Source organism: Phalangium opilio, unplaced genomic scaffold (assembly GCF_054372755.1).
Source record: "Phalangium opilio isolate 3A_F unplaced genomic scaffold, DU_Popi_V2 ptg000037l_1, whole genome shotgun sequence".
Classification (NCBI taxonomy): Eukaryota; Metazoa; Arthropoda; class Arachnida; order Opiliones; family Phalangiidae; genus Phalangium; species Phalangium opilio.
This window is the reverse complement of record NW_028324160.1, coordinates 4,666,242-4,690,640: the sequence shown is the minus strand read 5'-3', so window position 1 is coordinate 4,690,640 and position 24,399 is coordinate 4,666,242. Positions and strand designations below refer to the sequence as shown.

General features: G+C 37.7%; 2 protein-coding genes across 2 annotated transcripts; one reads left to right on the top strand and one right to left on the bottom strand.

The window, feature by feature from the left end:
* The first annotated feature begins 6,574 nt into the window (after positions 1-6,574).
* Positions 6,575-9,567, top strand: LOC149683457 (uncharacterized). Its single transcript, XM_089871333.1, has 2 exons — positions 6,575-9,181; positions 9,235-9,567. Exon 1 carries the CDS (start codon positions 7,403-7,405, stop codon positions 8,894-8,896), a length of 1,494 nt encoding a protein of 497 aa, XP_089727459.1. The 5' UTR covers positions 6,575-7,402; the 3' UTR covers positions 8,897-9,181; positions 9,235-9,567.
* A 5,483-nt stretch (positions 9,568-15,050) lies between these two features.
* Positions 15,051-16,351, bottom strand: LOC149683456 (uncharacterized). The gene is made up of 3 exons (XM_089871274.1): positions 16,293-16,351; positions 16,188-16,213; positions 15,051-16,072 (listed from the first exon to the last, which is right to left on the bottom strand). The coding sequence occupies exons 1-3, from the start codon at positions 16,349-16,351 to the stop codon at positions 15,051-15,053; spliced, it is 1,107 nt and encodes a 368-aa protein (XP_089727400.1).
* Between the last annotated feature and the right edge of the window lie 8,048 nt (positions 16,352-24,399).

Genomic DNA, 24,399 nt, shown 5'->3' with positions numbered 1-24,399 from the left:
GCGTTGGAGGTCAGGCCTGAGAAGGATCTTACTCTGGATTTCGTACGAAGCAAACTCATAGATGAATTCAACAGACGTCAGGAAAGCTCGGTCATTTGTGATGGAATCAAAGCGGAATCGGCTCTGAATACGATGAGCCAGAAAGACAAAGGACATCATGGGCTCAGGAAAGGTACACCAACTTGTTATTACTGCAACAAGCGGGGTCACCTCAAACGGGACTGTCGCAAGAGACAGTTCGATCTGAACAAACAATCCAAGATTGACTCAACTCAGAAAACCAAAACGAAAGAATATACAGCGTTCAAGAGCTCGTCCAGACATACTACAGCGGGTTGGTACGTGGATTCGGGGGCAACGAGTCACATGACGTATGATCGAACGTTTTTCACGAGCCTGAGTCCGAGCAAAGAATGTGTCCATCTGGCTGACGAGTCCACTATCAACGCCGAAGGGATCGGTAGCGGCTATCTTCAATGCTATGGACCGGAGGGCGACATTCGCCGAATAGCAGTTAACAATGTCTTGTATGTTCCAAAACTTGGAGGAAGTCTACTGTCAGTTCATCAGCTAACCAGAACGGGTCATATAATAATATTCGAGAACAACAACTGCAGTATTAACGAAGGGGAAACAGTGGTAGCTACCGCTAAGATGGATGGATCATTATATCAGCTAGACATGGAGCGCCCTTGCATGGTAAATAGCGCCATTCATGAGGAATGTCTACATCTTTGGCACAGAAGGATGGGACATCGAGATCCGTCAGCAGTAAAGTTCCTATATACAAAAGGACTAGCGGATGGAGTCAAGTTAAACAATGATGAGAAGCTGCCAACGTGCAAGTCTTGCGTCATGGGCAAGATGTCCGAAGCTCCATTCCCAACATCTGAATCCAGAAGCACAAGGCCTTTGGAGTTGATACACAGCGATGTATGCGGACCAATGAAGCAGGCAACGGTTGGGGGAAATCGCTACTTCGTAACGTTCATCGACGATTACTCACGATATACGTATGTCTACTTGATCAAAACCAAGGATTCAGTCTTCGGCATATTTAAAGAATACGTTGCCACCATTAGTAACAAGTTTCAAAGAAAACCCTCAACGATAAGAACCGACAACGGTGGAGAATATGTATCTAACAATTTGGAACAATACTTGAAACAGGAAGGCATCACTCATGAGGTAACTGTTCCCTACACTCCTCAACAAAACGGCATCGCCGAACGCAAGAACCGGTCATTAATCGAAATGGCGAAATGCATGCTACTCGATGCTACTCTCATGAACTGCTGGTGGGGAGAAGCAGTAACAACGGCGTGTTATCTTCAAAATCGCTTACCAAGTCGGGCTATTGAGAAAACACCGTACGAACTGTGGACCGGTTCCAAACCACGTATTGGACATGTAAGGGTATTTGGAAGCAGAGTCTATTCCTACGTTCCCAAAGAGAAGCGTACCAAGTGGGACAACAAAGCTGTCGAAGGGATTCTCCTCGGATTTGGCACAGCGACTAAAGGCTACAGAATTCTAAATCCAAAGACCAACAAGATTCACTTCAGTAGAAGTGTCAAATTTGACGAAAGAATCAACGATTGTAAGCAAGACATCGTGATTCCAGTGGTCACATCACATCCAGAAGGGGATTTCTTTGAAATGAAAACTGACATCAAAGAGGAAGATTCGAGCCTCAGCTCAGACCAATCCGATTCACATGTTGATCTTTCACCTGAGATAGTACCATCGCGGCAAATAGAAGAACCACAAGAACCAAGATATCCTGCTAGAGCACAACGTGTACCACCAAAGAGATTAGGATACAAAGCCACGGTAGAATGCGTTCGAGAGCCGACTAACTGGAATGAAGTTCTAAGTCTACCAGAACGAGAAAGTTTCGTATGGAAATCTGCTGCTGAAGAAGAAATGAGATCTCTGGAACAAAGGAACACTTGGGAGCTAACCGATCTACCTAAAGATCGCAAAGCCATCGGTTGTAGATGGATATTCAAAGTGAAATACAACCAAAACGGCGAAATCGACAAGTATAAAGCACGCCTAGTCGCGAGAGGATTTTCACAAAAATATGGTGAAGATTTCGAAGAGACATACGCTCCTGTTGCAAAGTACGAAACTATTCGTATCCTACTTGCTGTTGCAGCATCAGAGTCAATGACAGTAAAACACTTTGACGTTAAGACGGCCTTTCTCCACGGCGATATAGAAGAAGACCTGTATATGGAACAACCACCTGGGTTTATTAAGAGCGGCGAAGAACACAAAGTCTGCAAGTTACGCAAGAGCATTTATGGTCTCAAGCAGTCGGCAAGAGCCTGGAATAAGAAAGCCAACGAAATCCTACTTCAAGAAGGATTCGTTAGAAGCAAAGCAGATCTCGGTCTCTACGCTAGAACAGAGAAAGACAGCACCTGGACCTACGTTTTACTATACGTCGATGATCTGTTAGTCGCCAATCGGAATGCCACCACCATCAACTCTCTTCAAGCGAAATTGAACCTGCATTTCGAAACTAAAGACCTTGGGGAAGTCACATACTACCTTGGTATTCAAATTGAGAGGGATGATGAAGGTGGTTTCTCCATTCATCAATCGGCTAAGATTAAGCACATGCTTGAAGATTTTGGTATGGACAATGCGAAACCATCGAAAACACCCATGGATATGGCCTACCTGTCACTTTGTGGCGAAGACGATGTACTACCGATCAATACTACGTATCGCAAAGCCATTGGAGTGTTGTTACATATCGCAACTGTCTCAAGACCGGACATAGCAGCCAGCGTCAACATTCTATGTCGCAGAGTGGCGAAGCCCAGAGAGCGTGATTGGGTGGCAGTTAAACGAGTAATGCGCTACCTCCTGGGAACGCAAGACTTATCGTTACATCTACCATCAACAACTCCGTTGGAACTTGAAGGCTATGTCGATGCGGATTTTGCGGGAGACCATGCGGATAGAAAATCCACCAGTGGCTATTTATTCAAACTCGGGCAAGGGACGGTTGTTTGGTCGAGTCGCAAGCAAACCACGGTAGCAGCATCCTCGACAGAAGCTGAATACGTAGCCGCGGCACACGCAGCACAAGAATCAATATGGCTACGACAGATACTTCACGACATGGGTTACCGGGATATCGGCCCAATCAACATATATGAGGACAACCAAGGTTGCATAAAACTCAGCCTAAGCGAAAGATCCAGTGCCAGAACAAAGCATATCGATGTCAAGTATCATCTTCTAAGAGATATGCAAGATAAGAAATCTATCAACATCCTCTACTGTCCAACGGAAGAGATGATAGCTGACGTACTGACGAAGCCACTCGCCAAAGAGAAATTGCACTACCTCATGTCTAAAATAGGCATTTCCGGTCGCAGGCGAGAAGGGGTGTTGACATAGAAGCGCCTGCTACCTATTTTTTAGCCTATTTTATTAATAACAACGATTAGATTTATCTCTTCACTTATTTTTTTTGTTATCTATTATGTTTTTTAACAAACTTTATATACATGCAATGTATTTCGATTGTTTGCTACTAGTTGAATAAACCTCGTTGTTATTAGATGTGTGTTTTTATTCCCGGGTCGAGGCTGCAAAACCCAACAGATAGGGGGCTAAATTTTTCTCCCTTTCCTAACACTGTTAGGAATCTCGAGCTCCCCTCTAGGAAGTCTTTCTTGACGTGAACGGGGCGTGACGTCTTCAGCCCATGAACGCTGGATCTCTAAAGGGTAGATTGTTTGCTTTATAAAAAAATAAAAAAGGAACGGCCACGGTCGTTAAATAGTTTTTTTTTCAATAGATTTATGAAGAGTCATAAAAAACGGAATGACCTTGACTGTTCCAAAATTCACACCCCCCATCCCTTCTCCTGATTCTATGCTAAAGAGGGCTCGGTTTTATTGTGGAAGGGGGCGTTTTTCGGTCCCTTTAGAGAGATACAGTGTTCATTTTCAGCCAATAGTTTTTTCTCTCTTAATAGGGCAAATTTTGGCGTACGAGTCGCACCTGAACCGGAGATCAGAGAAAAATTATCGAGAGGTGGCGAATGTGTCGCCCTTCTTCAGTATTGCTACACAAGAGAGGGGAGTCCCAAACCCCGCTTTTGGTTACTTCCTGGGCTAATTTAATGGACTTCTGCTATGATAGAAGTTAAATCCGGAGCGAGCGAAGCGAGGTCCGTGATTTTTGGACTCTGGTCAAATCCTAGATAACACATTTTCCGGTCACTTGGATACTGTTATCTAGACTTTAAATTTCATAGCAAAATATTTTTCACTGAAATTTCCCCGACCTTTATGTCCACTTTCAATTTCCATGACTTTTCCAGGGCGTCTACGAACGCTTGTATTGTACAGACTAATATACTGTATGTTTAAGCTCAGATTAATCAGAAGCTTCATTCGTTCTACGTCGTTTGGCAGCCTCACCATTATGATAAGCTTTGTGAGATTTCTTAAAGTTATAGTTAAAAACTACTTTATTCAACACAAACATTGTACTTAATATTGGTAACTATTCCGTGTTTTAGTATTAACTGATCTGTCTTGGCTGCTTCTCGATTATGATTTAGATTATGTATTACCAGGAATACATAGATTTACTACATGGAATCTTTAAGAGGCTATTTTATGGGCCTGGGTGCTCGACTGAAAGAGGAGGAGGTGTAGAAACCGTCACCGTTGACGTCATGCATAATTTATTTGATCTTAAAAACCACGTGACATTGACGTATTTTGCGACCTGCGCCGTTACTTCCGCGACCTATGCGCGGTGAACCCGAATGTAAACATCATACGTCGTCTGAACGAGTAGACCTACACTGCAAATGTTTCGCTCATTTTTGGATCACATAAAACGCATAGAGATTACATATGTCACATAGAGATCACCTTCTTGTGATCCTAATATATTGTGATTGTGCGCTCGATATGAGATTTATATTTATGACAAAATTGGATAGTGCTCTAAATAAGTTTAAAGTGAGTTATTTGATATGAGCCGTAAACGTTTTGCGCTTAGAGATCGTGTAAAACACACATTTATACCAGTCTCATAGATAATTGGCTATTTTTTATTTATTAAGGCGTATTGTTACTATGATCATAAGTAAATTTAAATTACCCTAACCGAGGTTAATTTATTATAACTGTAATTTATGTTTGTATTTTAAACTATATATACGTTAATTTAAAAACAAGTAAAAGTTAATTTTCTTCAATCTTATCATAATTTATTTACTAATTCTTATTATCTTATAAATACGTTTAGTTGTAACACTTTTAACTGCTATAATTTTTTGTAGTTTTGGTTTTGAAAAACTTTTATCATAGTTTACTAAATCGACAACATTTTCATTCTCAAGTACGGGTACGGAAATGATTCTGAATTATTTTCCAGTCTATAAGTTCAATATAGGGAAACGCAGGGAGTAATAAAAAGTCATACTAAAAACTCTTGCACTTTGGGTTTACTTCCATTGCTTCTAACCTCTGCAGTTAATTCCAACAAAAAATTTTTGCTTCACTCTCTCCTCTTGGCGGGGTAGTCCCGGGGTTAACGCCCCCTTTTTTCTAAGCGTTAGCGCGAAGGGGTTTATATACTCAGTTTCAGTCGGAATTGAGACATACTATAGCTTTATCCATAAGATTTTACATCATGTATTCTTACGACTCAGGTTTACCTGTTTCCTCAATTCCGACTGAAACTGAGTATTGGAATTTTTGCATTTTGCCAACTTTTTCTTTAAATAGCCCAATTGGTGATTTTTCTTTAATTTTTGGCGACGAAAACTGTTTTATATAAACAGTTTTATTATAAATGATTTAAATAATATTTAACTTTCAAAAATTATGTTCCAATGAACCTTAATTTTATATCTATCTACATATAAATATTACCAATTTTTAAGATAGTAATAGATAATATTGTATTGGGCTATAGCAATACGCTTTTGAAGAGAGGTCAAAAAAAGTTGGCAAGACGGTCAATTTGGGCAAACAAAACAGGGAAATCCCGGAAAGACATTTCTTTTTGCTTCTCAGCTAAGCGTAGTGGATGCCTGCTTTTCTTGCGTACTTTGCTGCTCAAAAAGGTTTTTATTTCAAAAATATTAATGATAATTTAATTAATACTATATTGGTAGTTGAAATAGCGATTTAGACGTATTTATGAAAAGTAGTTAATTTTATTTTCGATATTCTTCAGTAATTAAGCCTTGGCCCTTGAGAGACTTGGAAGATTAGGTTATGGTCATCCATGTTTACTAGAAGTCTGGTCATGTGAAGGGTTAAAGTTTTCATTAATGGGTTTAGTGTTTTAGTTTATTTGAATTGTCTACTTTAACAGCTTTATAATGGAGGGTGTGGAATATAACTGTAACATGTGCAGTTACTCTTGCGCTAAAACTGATACACTGAATCATCACATAATTAATTTTCACAGGAATGAAAGTTCTGTTCATATTTCATGTAAACTGTGCCCTTATAAAACAAATAGCCTTCCCGCTTTTAAATCCCATTGTTATCGTTCCCACAAAAATGCCTACCAAGAAGCTAGACCAACCAGTAGAGGAAATATTTGACATAGATGATAATTTTGGAAGTTCTAGTGACGATAATGATAATATTAATGATGATGAACCTCCACTGAGGATTGGTAACACTAATAGTCAGGATCAAAAATCTATACAAATTTGTTTAGGCCAGTTCTTTCTGCGGCTTGAAGCGAAACATGGGTTAAGTCAAAAATGTATAAACACCATTGCCGAGGAAATTAGATATTTACTTAACGCAGTTGGTGAATCGATTAGGAATGAACTGGATGATGCCGTTAACAATTGTAATGGAAACCTTAATTTTAGAGATGTGAGATATGATAGTATTTTTGATTTTAGTGGTATTTTAAAATTGTTCCTGGCTAATGAGTCACGAAAGAAGTTTTACAAAGGTAAATTTCAGTTGTTAGATGTTGAATCAGTGTATCTGGGAAGGCGGGTTAAAAAGGTTAAAGGACGGCTACAACCATGTAACTTTTATGGGTATTCTGTACCGTTTTTAGAGAGCCTTAAGTCTTTGGTTAAGGTTCCTGATGTAAATTTTTGGGTTCTTAATTCTCATGGTAGTGATAACAACGTAATGAAAGACTGGTGTGATGCTCTATATTTTAAAGAACACGAAATGTCTAAATCTTTATGTCTTCAAATTATTCTTCACGTGGACGATATTGAGACGGTTAACCCTATTGGCACCCATAGAAAAATTCACAAACTAACTATATTCTCCTATGATATAGCAAATATCCCCCCCCCCAGTTTCGCTCCAGACTACATGTGAAACAGCTTCTAGCGATAGCAAAGTCCGATGATATCAGGAAAGTAGGAATGAAAAATATTTTATCAGATTTCATTGTGACAATGAATAAATTTCAGCATGGGATAGATCTTTTAGGCGATGGTACAATTTTTAAAGCATTACTCGTTGGAACCCCTGCTGATACACCTGCTTCTAACCAACTCTGGGGGTTAAAAGAAGGGGTGGCATTCGCAAAGAAATGTTACCGAACTTGTTTAGGCGAAAGGCCAGATATATTTGAGAAATTTAGAGAAGATGAGTTTACCCTAAGAACCACAGAGGACCATTTAGAAATGTGTGAAATATTAGACGAAATAAAAACTAAGGCAAATAGAAAAGATTGGAGTAAAGCCTATGGGATAAACCGTAAATCCGCTCTATTAGATCTCGACAATGTTAGTTTAGATACAGCGATTCATGACCCAATGCACGTGCTTTTGGAAGGCATTGTCTTATTAGAGACTAAGGCCATGTTGACTCATTTTGTAATTGTGGAGAAATTTTTTACTTTACAGTGGCTTAATACGCAATTGGAATGTTACGATTACTGTTATTTAGAATCAAACTCCAAACCAACTTTGATTGATCCCCAGGCGCTTTCTAGGAAGGGTCACATATCTTTAACTGCATCCTCTTGCCTTACGCTTTTAGAAATACTGCCTTTCATTTTAGCAACTAAAGTGCCACCCAATGAGAAAAAGCTTCTCTGCTTTAACTTATTAGCTAGAATAACTTTCTTAAGTACAAGTCCTTACGCTATGAAGGAAAGTTCCACAGAATTAGCAACAGCCATAAGTGACCATCACAAAACGTTTTTAATCGAATATCCTGACATTAATCTCACCCCCAAGTTCCATTACCTTATTCATTTTCCTAGACAGTTAGAACGTTTTGGACCGTTACGTCATCAATGGTGTATGCGATTTGAGGCGCATTTCAATGTGTTTAAGGGTCGCAAATGGGGTTCTTTTAAAAATATTGCACTCAGTATGAGTCGTTATCATCTTCTGCGAAGTTGCTATTTTCAAAGTAATACATTGGGTTCTCCAAATGAAAATTTTCTGTATAGCTGTGATGAGTACAAAGTTTCTCGTGAAATTCTGGTTACCGATCTCGACAGAGATACAAAAATGTTAATTGCCCCATGTCTAGAAGCTGAAAATGAACCCCCAATTGCAACTATTTTAGTTTTAAAAGAGCTGTGTGTGCATGGTCATCTATATAGACCTGGGATAAGCATCGTTACTTCAAATTTGTCCAACAATGCACCATCATTTGCGATAATTGATGAAATAATAGCATCTCAAAAATGTCATCTCTTTCTCATCAGGGAGGTTAAGAAATCAATTTACGTTCCGCATTTGAATAGCTTTCATGTAGAATTTTCTAGTCTCAGAAGTGTAGTTAGAAGGGATGATTTGGAGAATCCCTGGCCATTAGCAACTAGGACCTTCGGACCAAATAATTATATAATGAGCAAATATACTTGTTTCATTGAACACTTAAATAATACTAGATTTTAAGTTCAAAGGTGGGAATCAAATGATCTTATATCATATATTATTCTATCCACCAATAATTTTAAACAATTTTAAAGCTTAAATTGAATTTAAAAATATAGATTTTAAAATAGTGTCAGAGTAATTGCTGTTAAAACAAATATAGGTTTAAAATGCTAGACAGCAGGGGATGCTATAGGGGGGAATGTAAAGAATGTAAAGGCGAATGTGAAGATTATGAAAAGCCAAGTACTTCAGATGACAATAAGTGCTTATACTGCGGATGCCCACCTACTAAACACGAAAAAGGTAACATTACTAGGTCTAAATCTATAGCTTAATTGTGAACAATTTTCTTGTAGTTCCAGAAAAAGTTGATTCGTTACCTAAGATGGACGCAGATAAAAATTCAAATGAAGTGTCAATTGGATTGATCGCGTCAGACTCACTTCAAGCAGATGCCTCACCGCCAGTGCCTATTATCAACATTCAAGATTCAAAACCAATGGAGGAAATTTTAACCAAGCAATTTGAAGTTAATGGTAGTTCAAAAAGTGACGTGACTAGTGCAAAAAATTCGATTCCGGGAGATGAAACACAAAGAACTATTATCGAAGTGGAAAAAGATACTACTGAATCAACATTCTTTAAGGTTCGTTAAACTTAATATTTTTTTATGGCACATAGAGTTTAGATATTAATGGACAGCTTAAATTTCTTTTTTTGGGGGATATTTATAAATGATGCTTTTGTTTTTAACATTATTTTGTTATCCGTGGATGCTATGTCTATTAAAAATAGGTTCTAAAATGTTTATTTTTAAAATTTTTTTTTTTACATGTAGGGTTTTGAATGGCCTAAATTTTCTCCCATCATATTGAGCGCTTTAGAAACTGGAACGTTAGAAGATAAGGGATATTGGTATTATAGGTTCTGGTAGATACGTTCTGAACTTGCTTATAGTGTTTCCTTTAAAATATTGCGCAGAGGAATCGGAAGGTAGTGTTCCCTTTAAAATATTGCGCAGAGGAATCGGAAAGTAATGTAATATAGAAACTCATTTTACGTCGACTTCTTGCACCCAGGAATCAAAGTCGGAACTATACCCTCGCCACCGTACGAGTAGTTCTTTAGAACCGTCTGGTTTTTTCCGTTTTCGTATTTTTCATTTGATTTTAAATTGTACAGTTTTCCAAGTCCTTACCTACTTTCTGTATTTCCTCTTTGTAGAACACACCCGAAATGAGCTCAGAGTTCAAATCTTTGTTTACATACCGGTGGGTCTCTCGGGATCCGTTCTGTTACTTTGAATAATTCTTCGGTATAATTGGGTAAATACCCTCTTTCAAACGTTCTTTTATTTTTGCTTATTCTAACTAAATCATCAATTTCAAATGGTTATGAAACTGGGGGTGAAAAGTTAACTTTCCCGTATAAATTGAACCAGATATGTTTCACGTTTTCCTCTGTCACTTCAATTAGTTTGCGTTTAATCGATCTGTGGTAGTTGTTATTATACGCTTCTAATAATTCAGGTAATTCGTCGATATATTTATATGTATCGTTTTGTGTGAAATACCGATACATTCGCTCCTTTAATGTTCGATTAAACCGTTCAACAATACTACATTTCACCTCCGAGTGTGTGGCGAAAAACTTGATGTTCAAACGCTTCAATTCGCGTTGTAGTTCCTTATTTAAAAATTCATTTCCGTGATCTGATTGCACAATCTTTGGTTTTCTACTGGATTCCAAAACTGATCTAAACGCAGTAACCATTGTAGATCCTTTCATGTCTTTAATAGTGACGGCGAAGGCGAATTTACTGAAAACGTCAACACAGCATAGTAGAAATCTATAACCATCATTATGACGTTTGATATTTTGCATGTCTGCCAGATCGAGTTGCCATTGTTCGTCTTTACCGTACACTATCGTCTTGTTTCGTCTGAAGTTGCGCCTTGCGGGTTTGTGTAATGTATACGTATCTTGACGTTGTAGAAACTCAACAACATCATTTAAGGAAAGGTTAATTCCCTTCGCTATGGCAGCGCGATATAGACCCTGCACACCTCCGAAGCTTCCTTGATCTTTTTCATTCAAGTATATTTCTTCTAGTTTATACATTACTCGTGCAGTTAACAATTTTTTGAGTGTACCAGTAAGCGAAATCAGATAGTTCGATAATTATAATAAGAAATAATGTCAAAAGGGTCGTAATTACTTTGGGATTACTTAAGTACGAAATGGATGGGGTGGCTAGAAACCCTGTGGGAGAAGGGTCGTTACAACCTTCCATGGTAACTCTAAAGTAATTTGTGAGAGAAATGAAAGAGTGTGTGTTTATATTCTTTATTTTAACTTTATCCAATTACGAAACCCACTACCATACATGGATTCCGTGGTTGGGGGCGTGTAATCGATGTTTGGTACATCTAGGGAGGTACTTGATACATCCAGAGGTACAGAACTGGTGGAGTATTCAAATGGGAACTTATTTTTAACAAGAGTTTTGGGTACATTTTCTTTTATAAGCAGATCGTAAAATTTGTCTAATCCAGTGACATTGTATCTCGATTTGCTTTTATATGCTTTAACAGTTTGGTGTAAAATATCCATAATATTTGACCCGATGATTGGTTGACCTTTATACATAAGTTCACCATTGGCAGACCAATTAATGTTAGTGTTACTATTATTCCACTTATATAAAGCGACGGCCGGCTTGAGGTGTGTATCTGGGATTGTCAGGGCTATTTCTGAATTCGGTTGTTTAACGGGTTTCTTCTTTTTTCTTTTGTTAATAGCACTTGTTAATATATGGTTGTACATGTCAACTTTTTGCGTCTGGTTTAATTTGCTATCATCCAATACAGTCTTCTCATCCGATTTTACACCAAGTTCAACTTTTGTTTGTGAGTTCAATCGGTGGTAAACCTCTTCAGGTACCAAAATCATCTTTCTAGCCATTTTTAATTGCTTTACTTATGGCCGCTTCCGCGGCGCTGCTAACGAGAGATAAGAAAGGGGCCAGTAAAAGAGGTAAAATCCGCCCTTTTGAATTAGGAGCTTGTTTTGCTTTGCTGCAGTGCTTGGTTTAGCTAATTTCCGTAACATATGACAGTGCTTCTCCAGTCGCTTCTTCTGCTCATCTGATAACTTCACGTTTCCGCGTAAGACATTTATACAACATTCCACTATAGCCTTGATCGAGTCGTTACTAGCGTGTTTGATTGCATATTTTCTCTGACACGCATTGCAATTTTCCAGATACTTTAAAAAATGTTGATGTGATTGGACCCTTTTCATTTTGGTATATATACCGCTGCTTCTTCACCTGGTATGAGTCCCGTCCGTAGTCTACGATCATCTGACGTTGTTGGCTTTAAATCAACCCATAAATACCCAATATCTCTAACAATTGCCTGATAGAACGCGTCTATGACGTATTTACTGTTAGTTGGGCAAATCTGTTTTGCTAAGTGAAATATGGCGGATTTACCTCGAGGGGATTTGAAAATTATCAAATAATGGGCGTTTAAATTTAATGTTCTAATTTCCTTCCCGGGATAATATGAATTTTGCATCAAAATAAAGACTGAGGTGTTTTTATGATGCGATCCCCGTATAAACAAATTAGTTACTTTTTATTATTGGATATTTCACAAAAGAAATCATCAAGTATAACGAAATTCTTGATATTGGGGTCTAATATATTCACATTTAATACCCCTTCGTGAAATTCTACGTTGGGTGTATGATCTAACACCGAATTAAATAGTTTCGGTTGATATTCAGTGTAACACCATAATATCCTTTCTGGAGGGGGTGATATACATATATCCCTATGCTTTATAAGGTTAGCCACAAAGAGAGATTTTCCCGATTGTGTCGCCCCGGCTATGAGACCATTAAACGGGCGTTGTAAGCTGAAGTCCATTTTAAATAATGACCCATATTTGTTTCATCAAACGTTTTTATTTACAATTTGTGTTGGTGCAGTTTCGTTGAAGAAACCCCTCTCTACCCTCCCTTTTAAAAATCACTTGATTTTCTTATTTACACTCCCTTTAACTCCATCGAGGACGTTTACTTACGATAATTTTCTTGTCTCTTATCTCTCATTAAACTAACATTACCACTTCTCTGTATTTATCAACGCCATTTTGTCCCAACCTACACAACCTCGACAAAACCTCCACAACCTCCGCGCAATTATCTCGGACGTCCATTGTACCTCTACTGACGTGGTAGGTCGACTAACGAATTTCCCAAAGAAATGGACTCAGTTAAATTGTAAGTATAAGTATACTCTTAACAATGTATACCCATCCCTTTACACTTATATTTAGAGAATTCACTTATTAATTTATTAGTAATTTATAGATATGGTTTTTAGTGTGTAGAATTTCATGAGGGATTATTGGATGTAGGGTTGACGGGCGTCAGTGTGAGGAACTTCGTTTTATTAGACGGGCTACTCTGTGAAATAGCGAATGAAACGGTGAAGAAAACCGTCGATTAAGAACCATTATTATTCCAGGACAACAGCGACAACGGCGGTCCTGGAGGCAAATTTCTTCAGAGTTAAAGGAGAATGGATCATCAAGGAGCTGACGATGTTCCTAGGGGAAACGAGCGCCTACGACGTCTGGATTGTTCAATCACCATGCAAGTTCTCGGAGTTATCCATCAAGGATAGAAGACAGGTCCGCTGGTTGTCTCACAACATTTGCGATCTTAACTTCGAGGAGGGGGATTATCTCTACGAGACATTAACAGAAGTTGGCGATTATATTCGTCTGAGGGCATCAGCCTTCGTAACGAAGGGGTTGGAGAAAGCTTCGGTTTTATCCAGGGTTTTGAGTGTGGACGTCACCAACGCCGAAGACTATGCCTGTCCAAAGCTGATTACCATCGACAATGCGAGCCCCCCAGAGCATGTACCTTTCACAGGGATGACAACACTGCACCCTGGTGAAGGCTGCGAGGTTGGCGACATGGCTCCGCCAAAGAGAGTGCGAGAGCAATCTGGTTTTTTAATTTATAAAAAATATACAGAAAATGAAATAAATAAGCGTATTTGATTAGATTAACAACACTTTTATCTGCATTTCAATCGAATGTTTTCCTTTCACATCGTTTTCAGCCGCATTTTAGTAAATTAACAACACTTTCGGCCACTTTTTTTTGGACATTCAACTTAATTATCAGTTTTATTTCAGTAATATATTAACAATATCGAACACATTTAAGTCAAATAGCGTGGTTTTTATTAGACATGTTACGAAACTTTATAAGTCAATCAACAACACCTTTATTGTACTTTAGTTCTTTAACATCGTTTAAACTATTAATTTCACAGCATTTTCAAACACGTTCTACTGAAACTCTATGCTCCTTCGCTTAACCGATCGGGGATATTCATAGTTAAACAAAGTCTGCGAAATACTTATTCGCGAAATAATTATTCACGTTATTGGATCTCATGTGATAATGAACTTCGTAAAACATTAAACTGTGAGTGTTATCACACAGATACTCGGGTAACCTGAAAATCTGCAGGGCCTTGAATATACAGGGTGATTCAGAGATGTATGCGTTCCTTGCAACAGTAGATTCCTTGCAAAATTTGGAGTCGAATTTTCCTGAGCGGTATTGGTCTAAACCGAACCGTTACAGAGTTACAAGCCCTTAAACTCCGGGCCCATTTGGGCCCTAATACCCCCTTCAGACGGTTCGTAAAATCTTGGTCTAATAAGAAAGCTTGTTTAATACTCTTGTTACTTTTGAAAAAAAAAAAAAAACAAACAGGTGGGAAAGCGATTTTGGTTAAACGAAATTCAGGTTTTCTGAAGAAACATGCGATATCTAACATTGCCCCTTACTATCTTTCTCAAGCAAGCGTTTAGTTTTAACGTGTCGTCTGAAGAGGGTATTAAACAAGAGGTGAAGAGAAGTTTAAAATGAGCTATCATCGGTGATTGCCAATTTGAGAAGTTCTTAATTTCAAATTCACATTTTTGCCTCCAAGCTTCCGCTAGAGCTTTCCACCCTCTTCAGACGAAGCATGAAAAGTACTTTCAATAATTTTTTTTGGATATTTCTTTATTTCGATGTAACAAACGAATTAAACTGTAACAAAAGAATTAAATTGCAACAAAAGGTCTTCAACGACTTATGAAAGAAGTTGCTCAAAATGAGCACCATTGGCGTTGATGCATGCCTGAGCCCGACGTCTAAAAGACACTTGCACACTGTTTATCATTTCCGGATGTTGTCGAATGTTCGCCGCATATTGAATGCGCTCCCAAAGAACGTCTCTTGTTGGCATTGGTGAAAAGTAAACCATGGCTTTCATGGTTCCCCACAAGAAAAAATCCAGTGGATTTAAATCTGGAGACCGGGGAGGCCACAGCACTGGTCCAGCGCCTCCTATCCATCTTCCTGGGTATTGTTCGTTTAGAAATTCCCGAACCTCACGACTGTAGTGCGCGGGAGCACCATGATGCAGGATCCACATGTGTGCACGGGTAGCCAAAGGGACGTCTTCAAATAGTAAAGGTAGATCTTGACGAAGAAATTCCAAATACGCTTCACCAGTTAAACGTGGTGGAAGCATAAACGGACCAACAAGATGGTTGCCAACAAGTCCGGCCCAGACATTTATGGAAAACTGGTGCTGATGACTTCCTTCTCGAGTTAGATGAGGGTTTTCTGCAGTCCAGTCGTGCAAATTGTGAAGGTTTATTATGCCTGTTCTGGAAAAATCCGCTTCATCCATGGAAAGAATGCTTGACAGGAAGTTCGGACCCTTTGCGTCGCGTTGTAATAACCAACGGCTGAAATTAACTCGCTGTGGATAGTCATTTGGTGTTAACTCCTGAACTCGCTGGTAGTGATAAGGCCTTAGTCCGTTCGATCTAATAACTCTCCAGACGCGGGATTGTGGTATACCCGTGAAATGAGCGATTTGCCGGGTGCTTACCGTTGGGTCCTCAATGACGTAGTTCATTATCTCGTCTTCTTGGCGATCACGAACAATACCGCGATTCCTAACGCCTAGGCCACGATTAACCGCGCCAGTTTCCCGTAATCGTCGATCAACATTGAGGAACGTGCAAGGGTCTGGTGCTCGTCTCCTAGGAAATCGTTCAGCGTACCTTAGCGCAGCTTCGTTCGCGTTACCACGACATTCCCCTTACAACAAATGCATGTCCGCGTATTCGTTATTCGTAAAGTTATTAAACGCTCGGTTTGCCCTTGCGGACTTTAATAAGTTCTATCTATTCAGAATAATTTATCGAATACAAACAAATTTTCACTGCTTCAGCAGGGAAACTAATGGCGTTTAAATACTTCAAAATAAGCCCAAAATGACTTTTAATAGGTATTTTGGTCTAATAGAAACCGGATTCACCAATTAGTAAACGAGACGTTGGTTTCGTTTACTAATTGGTGAAAATACAAATTTCCCATGGCGTAGATTACGGATTTTATTTGTATTCGATAAATTATTCTGAATAGATAGAACTTATTAAAGTCCGCAATGGCGAACCGAGCGTTTAATAACTTTACGAATAACGAATGCGCGGACATGCATTTGTTGTTAGGGGAATGTCGTGGTAACGCGAACGAAGCTGCGCTAAGGTACGCTGAACGATTTCCTAGGAGACGAGCACCAGACCCTCGCACGTTCCTCAATGTTGATCGATGATTACGGGAAACTGGCGCGATTAATCGTGGCCTAGGCGTTAGGGATCGCGGTATTGTTCGTGATCGCCAAGAAGACGATATAATGAACTACGTCATTGAGGACCCAACGGTAAGCACCCGGCAAATCGCTCATTTCACGGGTATACCACAATCCCGCGTCTGGAGAGTTATTAGATCGAACGGACTTAGGCCTTATCATTACCAGCGAGTTCAGGAGTTAACACCAAATGACTATCCACAGCGAGTTAATTTCAGCCGTTGGTTATTACAACGCGACGCAAACGGTCCGAACTTCCTGTCAAGCATTCTTTCCATGGATGAAGCGAATTTTTCCAGAACAGGCATAATAAACCTTCACAATTTGCACGACTGGACTGCAGAAAACCCTCATCTAACTCGAGAAGGAAGTCATCAGCACCAGTTTTCCATAAATGTCTGGGCCGGACTTGTTGGCAACCATCTTGTTGGTCCGTTTATGCTTCCACCACGTTTAACTGGTGAAGCGTATTTGGAATTTCTTCGTCAAGATCTACCTTTACTATTGGAAGACGTCCCTTTCGCTACCAGAGCACGCATGTGGATCCTGCAGGATGGTGCTCCCGCGCACTACAGTCTTGCGGTTCGGGAATTTCTAAACGAACAATACCCAGGAAGATGGATAGGACGCGCTGGACCAGTGCTGTGGCCTCCCCGTTCTCCAGATTTAAATCCACTGGATTTTTTCTTGTGGGGAACCATGAAAGCCATGGTTTACTTTTAACCAGTGCCAACAAGAGACGTTCTTTGGGAGCGCATTCAACATGCTGCGTCGAACATTCGAGAACATCCGGAAATGATAAACAGTGTGCAAGGGTCTTTTAGACGTCGGGCTCAGGCATGCATCAACGCCAATGGTGCTCATTTTGAGCAACTTCTTTCATAAGTCGTTGAAGACCTTTTGTTGCAATTTAATTCTTTTGTTTCAATTTAATTCGTTTGTTACATCGAAATAAAGAAATATCCAAAAAAGATTCATTGAAAGTACTTTTTATGCTTCGTCTGAAGAGGGTGGAAAGCTCTAGCGGAAGCTTGGAGGCAAAAATGTGAATTTGAAATTAAGAACTTCTCAAATTGGCAATCACCGATAATAGCTCATTTTAAACTTCTTTCTTCACCTCTTGTTTAATACCCTCTTCAGACGACACGCTAAAACTAAACGCTTGCTTGAGAAAGATAGTAAGGGGCAATGTAAGATATCGCATGTTTCTTCAGAAAACGTGAATTTCGCTTAACCAAAATCGCTTTACGACCTGTTTGTTTGTTTTTATTATTTCAAAAGTAACAAGAGTATTAAACAAGCTTTCTTATTAGACCAAGATTTTACGAACCGTCTGAAGGCGGTATTAGGGCCCAAATGGGCCCGGAGTTTAAGGGCTTGTAACTCTGTAACGGTTCGGTTTAGACCAAAACCGCCCAGGAAAATTCGACTCCAAATTTTGCAAGGAATCTACTGTTGCAAGGAACGCATACATCTCTGAATCACCCTGTATATATATATTTTTTTTAATTTTCTAAAACCGAGGTCAAGATGAAGAGCGTGCGAAGATTAAAATATAATTTCTATGAATAATGAATTCTATTTTAAGCCTTTTTTTCGTTCCATGTTTTACGCCCTGAATTTACTAAAATTTTCCCCATGAATATTTATCCACTTGCAAAATAAACATCTATTACTTGACTTGGTATAAACAATTCTGTAAAACTTTTATTTGTGCAAAATTGTAAAAAGTGATGAGCGGAATGTTGTTAATAGTCTAATATATTATTAACATTTCTGCCAGCCATTTTCTAAGATGGCCGCGGATTAAACCAAAGCTTAATTAGAGTATGAATTAATTAAAATAAATTTCAATATTAATAACGGGGTTTTTAGAGATAAATTGAAAGAGAGAGCATGTGTCCCACCAACTTGAAATTATAAAAAAAAACCCTAACAATTAAGATAAGTACTCATTGGTGAAATTAAACCGATTCATAATATTACCCAGCATTCCTTAAAAAACAAGGATTTTGATAAATACGACCATCTTCACCACAAACGGCGTCGTTCACCTCAGGACACAAATGACTGCTTACAAAGACAGAACCTTAATATATATTTTTCGCCGCAACAAAAAAACAACGGGAGATTTTTGTTAAAATTGTTATAGAAAAACATTAAAGAATACCTCAGTCAGAACTTCTTTAAAAACGGACAGAAAGAGGTGTGAAAAAAAAATATTCAAGAGAAAGTTACGAACCATATGATAAAATTAGAACGATGAAAAATGGCAAATATCTGCTAGATTCCATTGCAAGTTTTTTTTCTATTTGGTTTACAGTGCAAAAAACCGCGACTTCTCAGTCTAAACCTCCGTGTAGATTGTATCTACAAACTATAAAAACTTTTGTAAAGTCAAAAGTCTAGTATATTATATATTTTTATCTCGAAACCAGTAAAAAAAGATAGAAATTATGCACAAAAAACAACTTGAATATTATAAGGTATTCTTGGAGTTTATTTGAACTTTAAGTTCACGACGTGATCTCATTCCTCTTGAATATATTAATAAATTTTTCATAATCTTATATTTCGTTAAAGGGATACCCCGGACTAGAATATTTCCTTTTCATATTATTCAAATTATACGTAATATATACTGGTTTAACTGGTGATTCCGGATTGAAAATAAAGGCATCTTAGAGTCTGATTTGTTTTGGTTGATTCACAAAAGAACGAACCGTGAAAAACAAGATTCGCAAAAACCATTTTCATATATTGAATAGTACAAGTTTCCTTTCTATAGTTATGTCGAGTTTAGTTAGGTAAGGGGCTTTCTTTATGATTTATTTAATTTATGACCAATAAGAGTACGCAATTCGAGACTCAATTTACTTGGGCGCGTGCTGTTAAAGTCGACTGTAAAAGGATAATAATCGTGTGTTGGCGGAATGTCAAACCGCTTCGTGATGGAAGCCGCAGTCTTTGCTTCACTTCGCTTTGTTTCTAAAGTAAATTTATGTAATATCGGACACGCTGGGCGTGACAGGTGAATCCATATCCATTTAACTACTACTAGACTTAAATATGTTTTGTGTGCTAGGGGAATCCTTCCGTTTTGAAAGTTATAACAGTGGGAAGATACAATATACGAAGGAAATAATCGGATAAAAACATAAAGTGGGACAAAGTTTTAAGAAGGATTTCTTCAATCCTCTATTATAAATATGGGTTAAATAAACAATATTATAAACTTTAACTTTCTTTCTTCATATCATACATACTAAGGATATCTTTTTGTTTTTATTGATTCAATAGCTACTAAGTTAATTCGTGTGTGAACCTAGCGTTGGTTGCACGGGGTTACTATGCTAGGGCATAGGGTCAAAGGTTGCAAGTAGGTTGATGAATGTCCACATGAAAACCACTAGAGGTTTGAGACTTCTTTAAAAGTCTAGGGGTCTAAAAAAATAAGTGGCCAGGAAATAAGATAGTCAGGACTAAACTAAATCGTATGATAAGGTCGAAGGTAAAAAAACTCGAATACCACTAGAGGTTTGAGAAATTTCTGAGAACCTGCGTCAACAAATAAGATTGCCAGGACTAAATTATATCAGAGAAAAGATAACATATTCGTCAACAAGTGCGCCAAATAAAGTTTTAATCACAAAATGACAGACAATAGCTTCTTTCCCTAGGATTTCTTGAAATAAAACTTAACACCAGAATTATAGATTTTAAAGCCGATTATTTTAGCCTTCATTCCAAAGAAAAATTCACCTCATTGTTATGTTAAAATATGTAACACTAAATTTATTGTTCAGTTGATAAATCCGTCCGACTTGTTATTATAACAATCAGATTAAACCTAAAATATATCTTGAACAGAAATCCATTTGGTTCTTGAACAAACAACGCAGACTTTTGGGATATACAGCGTGGAGTAGAGCAGACCAGCATGTATACTTTTGTCACGGAATTACCATACTGCCGACAAAACAAATCGGTATACTAAACCACAGGCCTAGTAAAACTTGCAGTGCACAGTTACAAATAAGTAAAAAGTCTCTGTAAGTACTAGTACTTATCATCTAAATGAGTAATTACGGATAATTAAAAATGAAGAATTAGATTACAACTCTTGACAGATACAATATTTCTGTGGGTCGAAATTAGGCCATTATGGCTTATGGTTAATTTTGCATTAAACTGTAATTAATCATCAAAAAAATCAAAGGAGTTACGCTAATATATAAATGTACAAGCTCCCTGTTTGATAGCTCGGCAATTTAGAATGCAGACTTGATTTCCAAACAAATCAAGTGTTGAACCGATCTCTTCAACACTGTAAAAAAACCCAAGCTGGATATTGGTTGGAAGTTACAATGTATATCCTTGGTAAATCTAAATAAAGTGTACACTTTTACTCGCGACGCATACAACGGTATATTCTATATTTCCGAAAGAAGTTGGTCCTAAACATGATCAGAATCCAAGCACCCGCATAGCCTCGTCAAAAAAAAAAAAAAAACAAAAAAAAGCAGTTTATAAGAAGAATTAAAAGAAGAGAAAAAAAATTAAATATAGAAAACTCGTGATAACTAATCTGGTATATCCTTACGGAACTATTTAAGAAAAAGGCTTAATAGGGAAAAGACAATTGAAACTCTTAATTTATTTTTTTTTATTCCAAGTAAAGCTTTGTGTATTTAACAGAAAAATAAACTAAAAGAATTAAGGAAGAAAGGGGGCGTGTTGCTTTTAAATCAATAAAATCACTGACAAGCTGCGCGCAAACGTATATACTGTATTAAACAACACAATAACATTTTTTTCAACGCTGAATTCTTAATTTTTTTTACATCAAATGTATACATTCGTTCAAGCTTGGTTTCAAAAGACAAACGAGATCGGTTCGGGTAGTGCTGAATATCAATTAATTAAATCGTTGAATTGGGAGGAATTTCAGTAGTTGGTATTGGTACGTGATAGAAATGCAAGATGTGCAAGCTTATGTTAAGTGAAATCGGAACTAAAGGTACAATGAAATCTGTAAATATTCTTATTTTCGAGTCAAGTTTATTTAGCGGTGAAATGGGGAGGGGTTATCACACCTTCAAGTATTATCATGTTTATGAAGAGTTTAGAAACTAGATATTCAATGGTCAATACCTATACTTTCTCACCAGAATCTATGACGTTTCACCTAAACGTCACTTCATGACAAGCTCTCAGTAACCAGTGACAAACTTACAGAACATACCTTATAAACTTATGCAGACTATAATATCTGATATTTCACAATATCACCACATTCATTTGACCCCTGCCTAAAATCACCAGTAGAAGTAGGGCTACAATATCCTTAAAAACCATCCCTGAACCGCAAAGCCATCTCATCCCAAAGTTGGTTGTTCAATCTTCACTTTGGCCAGAAGTCCCAACTTTATTCCATTTCACGCTACCTTTAATAAAAATGGAGCTTATATTTGCTCTTTCAATAAAATCATTGACACGTTCCGGCTCCCTTTTCAATTAGGGATTACACAGTCACACCCTCTTCTCGACCCAAGAAAGTAATACTACGTTGCTTTTCAAAACCTTAGGTATTTGTTTCTAAGAGCATAACTCTTTACATTTCTAAAGACAGAGAGAGAGGGAGAGAAAGGTTTTTATCGTCTTAAAGGTTACATTATATTAAAAATCCCCCTTCGTATCCTCAATCCGGAACTGAGCACTCGTAAGCTTTTAAAACAAAAATATTTTAATACCAGTGATCTAAATAATTTTCCGCTCAGTTTAAATTAAATTTCAATTAGAAATGATACTACAACCAAAAGGTGGGGATGCCAGTTTCTGAGGCCCTCATAACCAATAACTTCATTGTCATCTCTTGGTGAAAAATATTATTTTAACTTCAGTTTTGATAAGCGAGACACTAAAAGGTACATTGCCACTAAATTCCGCTTAAAACTAAGTGACATTTAAGACTGCAATAGATACACGCAGCTTTGAGTAGTACATTGCATTTTTTGTTTAGCAGATATTTACTAGAATGTTTCATGCCCTGAACTACTTAAAAATATGACTTTTTGAGGTTGAAGTTTGCTTGAAAAGTTTTTACAAAAGGGGCTTGGAGAGAGAGAAAAACAAGTTGGAAAAACCAAAATATTACCTCTCCGTGTCGAGATGATTATATAAACTTAAGTATCCAATGAAAACGTCGACCTTTTTGCCCTATATATATTTTTGAAATTTTTGGTCTGACTGTTATCTACACCTAGATGGTTTTCAGTCAAACAAACAAGGAGCATAAACACAATAGTGGAAGCTTCAGTCTTATTTAAAACATGTAAAACAATTATCATCTCTGCAAATAGCTTACACGTCTTTTTTACCGATGCCTAACCGTTTCGATTTTTCTAAAGCAATCTCAGCACCAAAAAATATTTTTTGATACAAAATAAATGTTTTATATTCTTATTAAGAATAAAACAAGAGGATAAAAAAGGTCTGTCCTCTCGTAATTTTTTAAGCTTTTATCATGACTACTCTATACAACAGTAGCAAGGAGTATAAACCCATTAGTGGAAGCAGTATTTTTTTTCCAAACAATCTCGCTTATGTTTATCCTCTCTAGACTTCGCTAAAAACGTATTACTCCTACGTAAAATATTAATAGACAGGCAAGGATTCATACCATTAAAGAAGGAGCGAAATATTATCAATATTTTCATTTCATATACAGAGAAAAGAAATTATTATGTTTCTGAGAGGAGCTTCCCATTTTGGTTGTTGTTATGAAAAGTTTATCGCAATGCACGGGCCTTGATAGATATAGGAGGCAATGAATTAAATATATCACAATGCACGGGCCTTGATAGATATAGGAGGCAATGAAGGAAATATATCGCATGCACGGGCCTTGGTAGATATAGGAGGCGATGATAATCTCTCTCTTTGCACGAGAGGTTTATCTTTAATATTTAAATAAACATAATTATTTTTAATTATTTTAATCTTCAATAATTAACATTAATAATAGTTAAATCGTTTAAAATAAAGTTATACCTATTATCATCTCAAACTTTGCTAATATTGACGTTTAAAGTGAAGGGTACCCCTCTTGCCCGCTTTCTTCAAATTTTGGGGTATATATACGATTCGTTTCCATTATAATTGTAAGGAAAAATCGCAATTGCGAAAACCTTTGGTGGCGATCCCACCTTAGGGAGGCTAGACGTTTCTCGTAACCCTAGCTGATCGCCGCGTATATCCTAAAACCAAACGATGATAATGGAGTAGAAGCCAATGATACAGATTGGTGTCTATGTGGAATAGACGGAAGACCAGTGGATGGTACTGTTAGAAGCCAGTGTAAGTGCAGACTGGTGTCAATGTGGGATTGACAAAGAACAGAAGATGGTGGTGATTAGAAACCAGTATGTACTGTACATAATGGTTTTTCGAAATCCGGCTGGGGGGATCTGACCGGCTAAAACTGTCCGATAGCGCGCTTGGAAACAGTACCAACCTTTTGCACATTTGTCGTCTTTTTAAGTGGAATTTGTGCCAGAAAGTGTACTTACATGAAAGAGGTTACCATGACTGAATTCTACTTAGCTTCATTCCATGCTATTTAGAAATAATAATAATAATACATGACTTACTATTTAAGAAAAAATGAATGCGCTGTAAACATTTACACTTCCGGCCTCAAAAGGTCAGGGAAAATCTGAGGAAAAGTTCAGGGAAAATCTGAGGAAAAGTTCGGGGAAAATCTGAGGAAAGT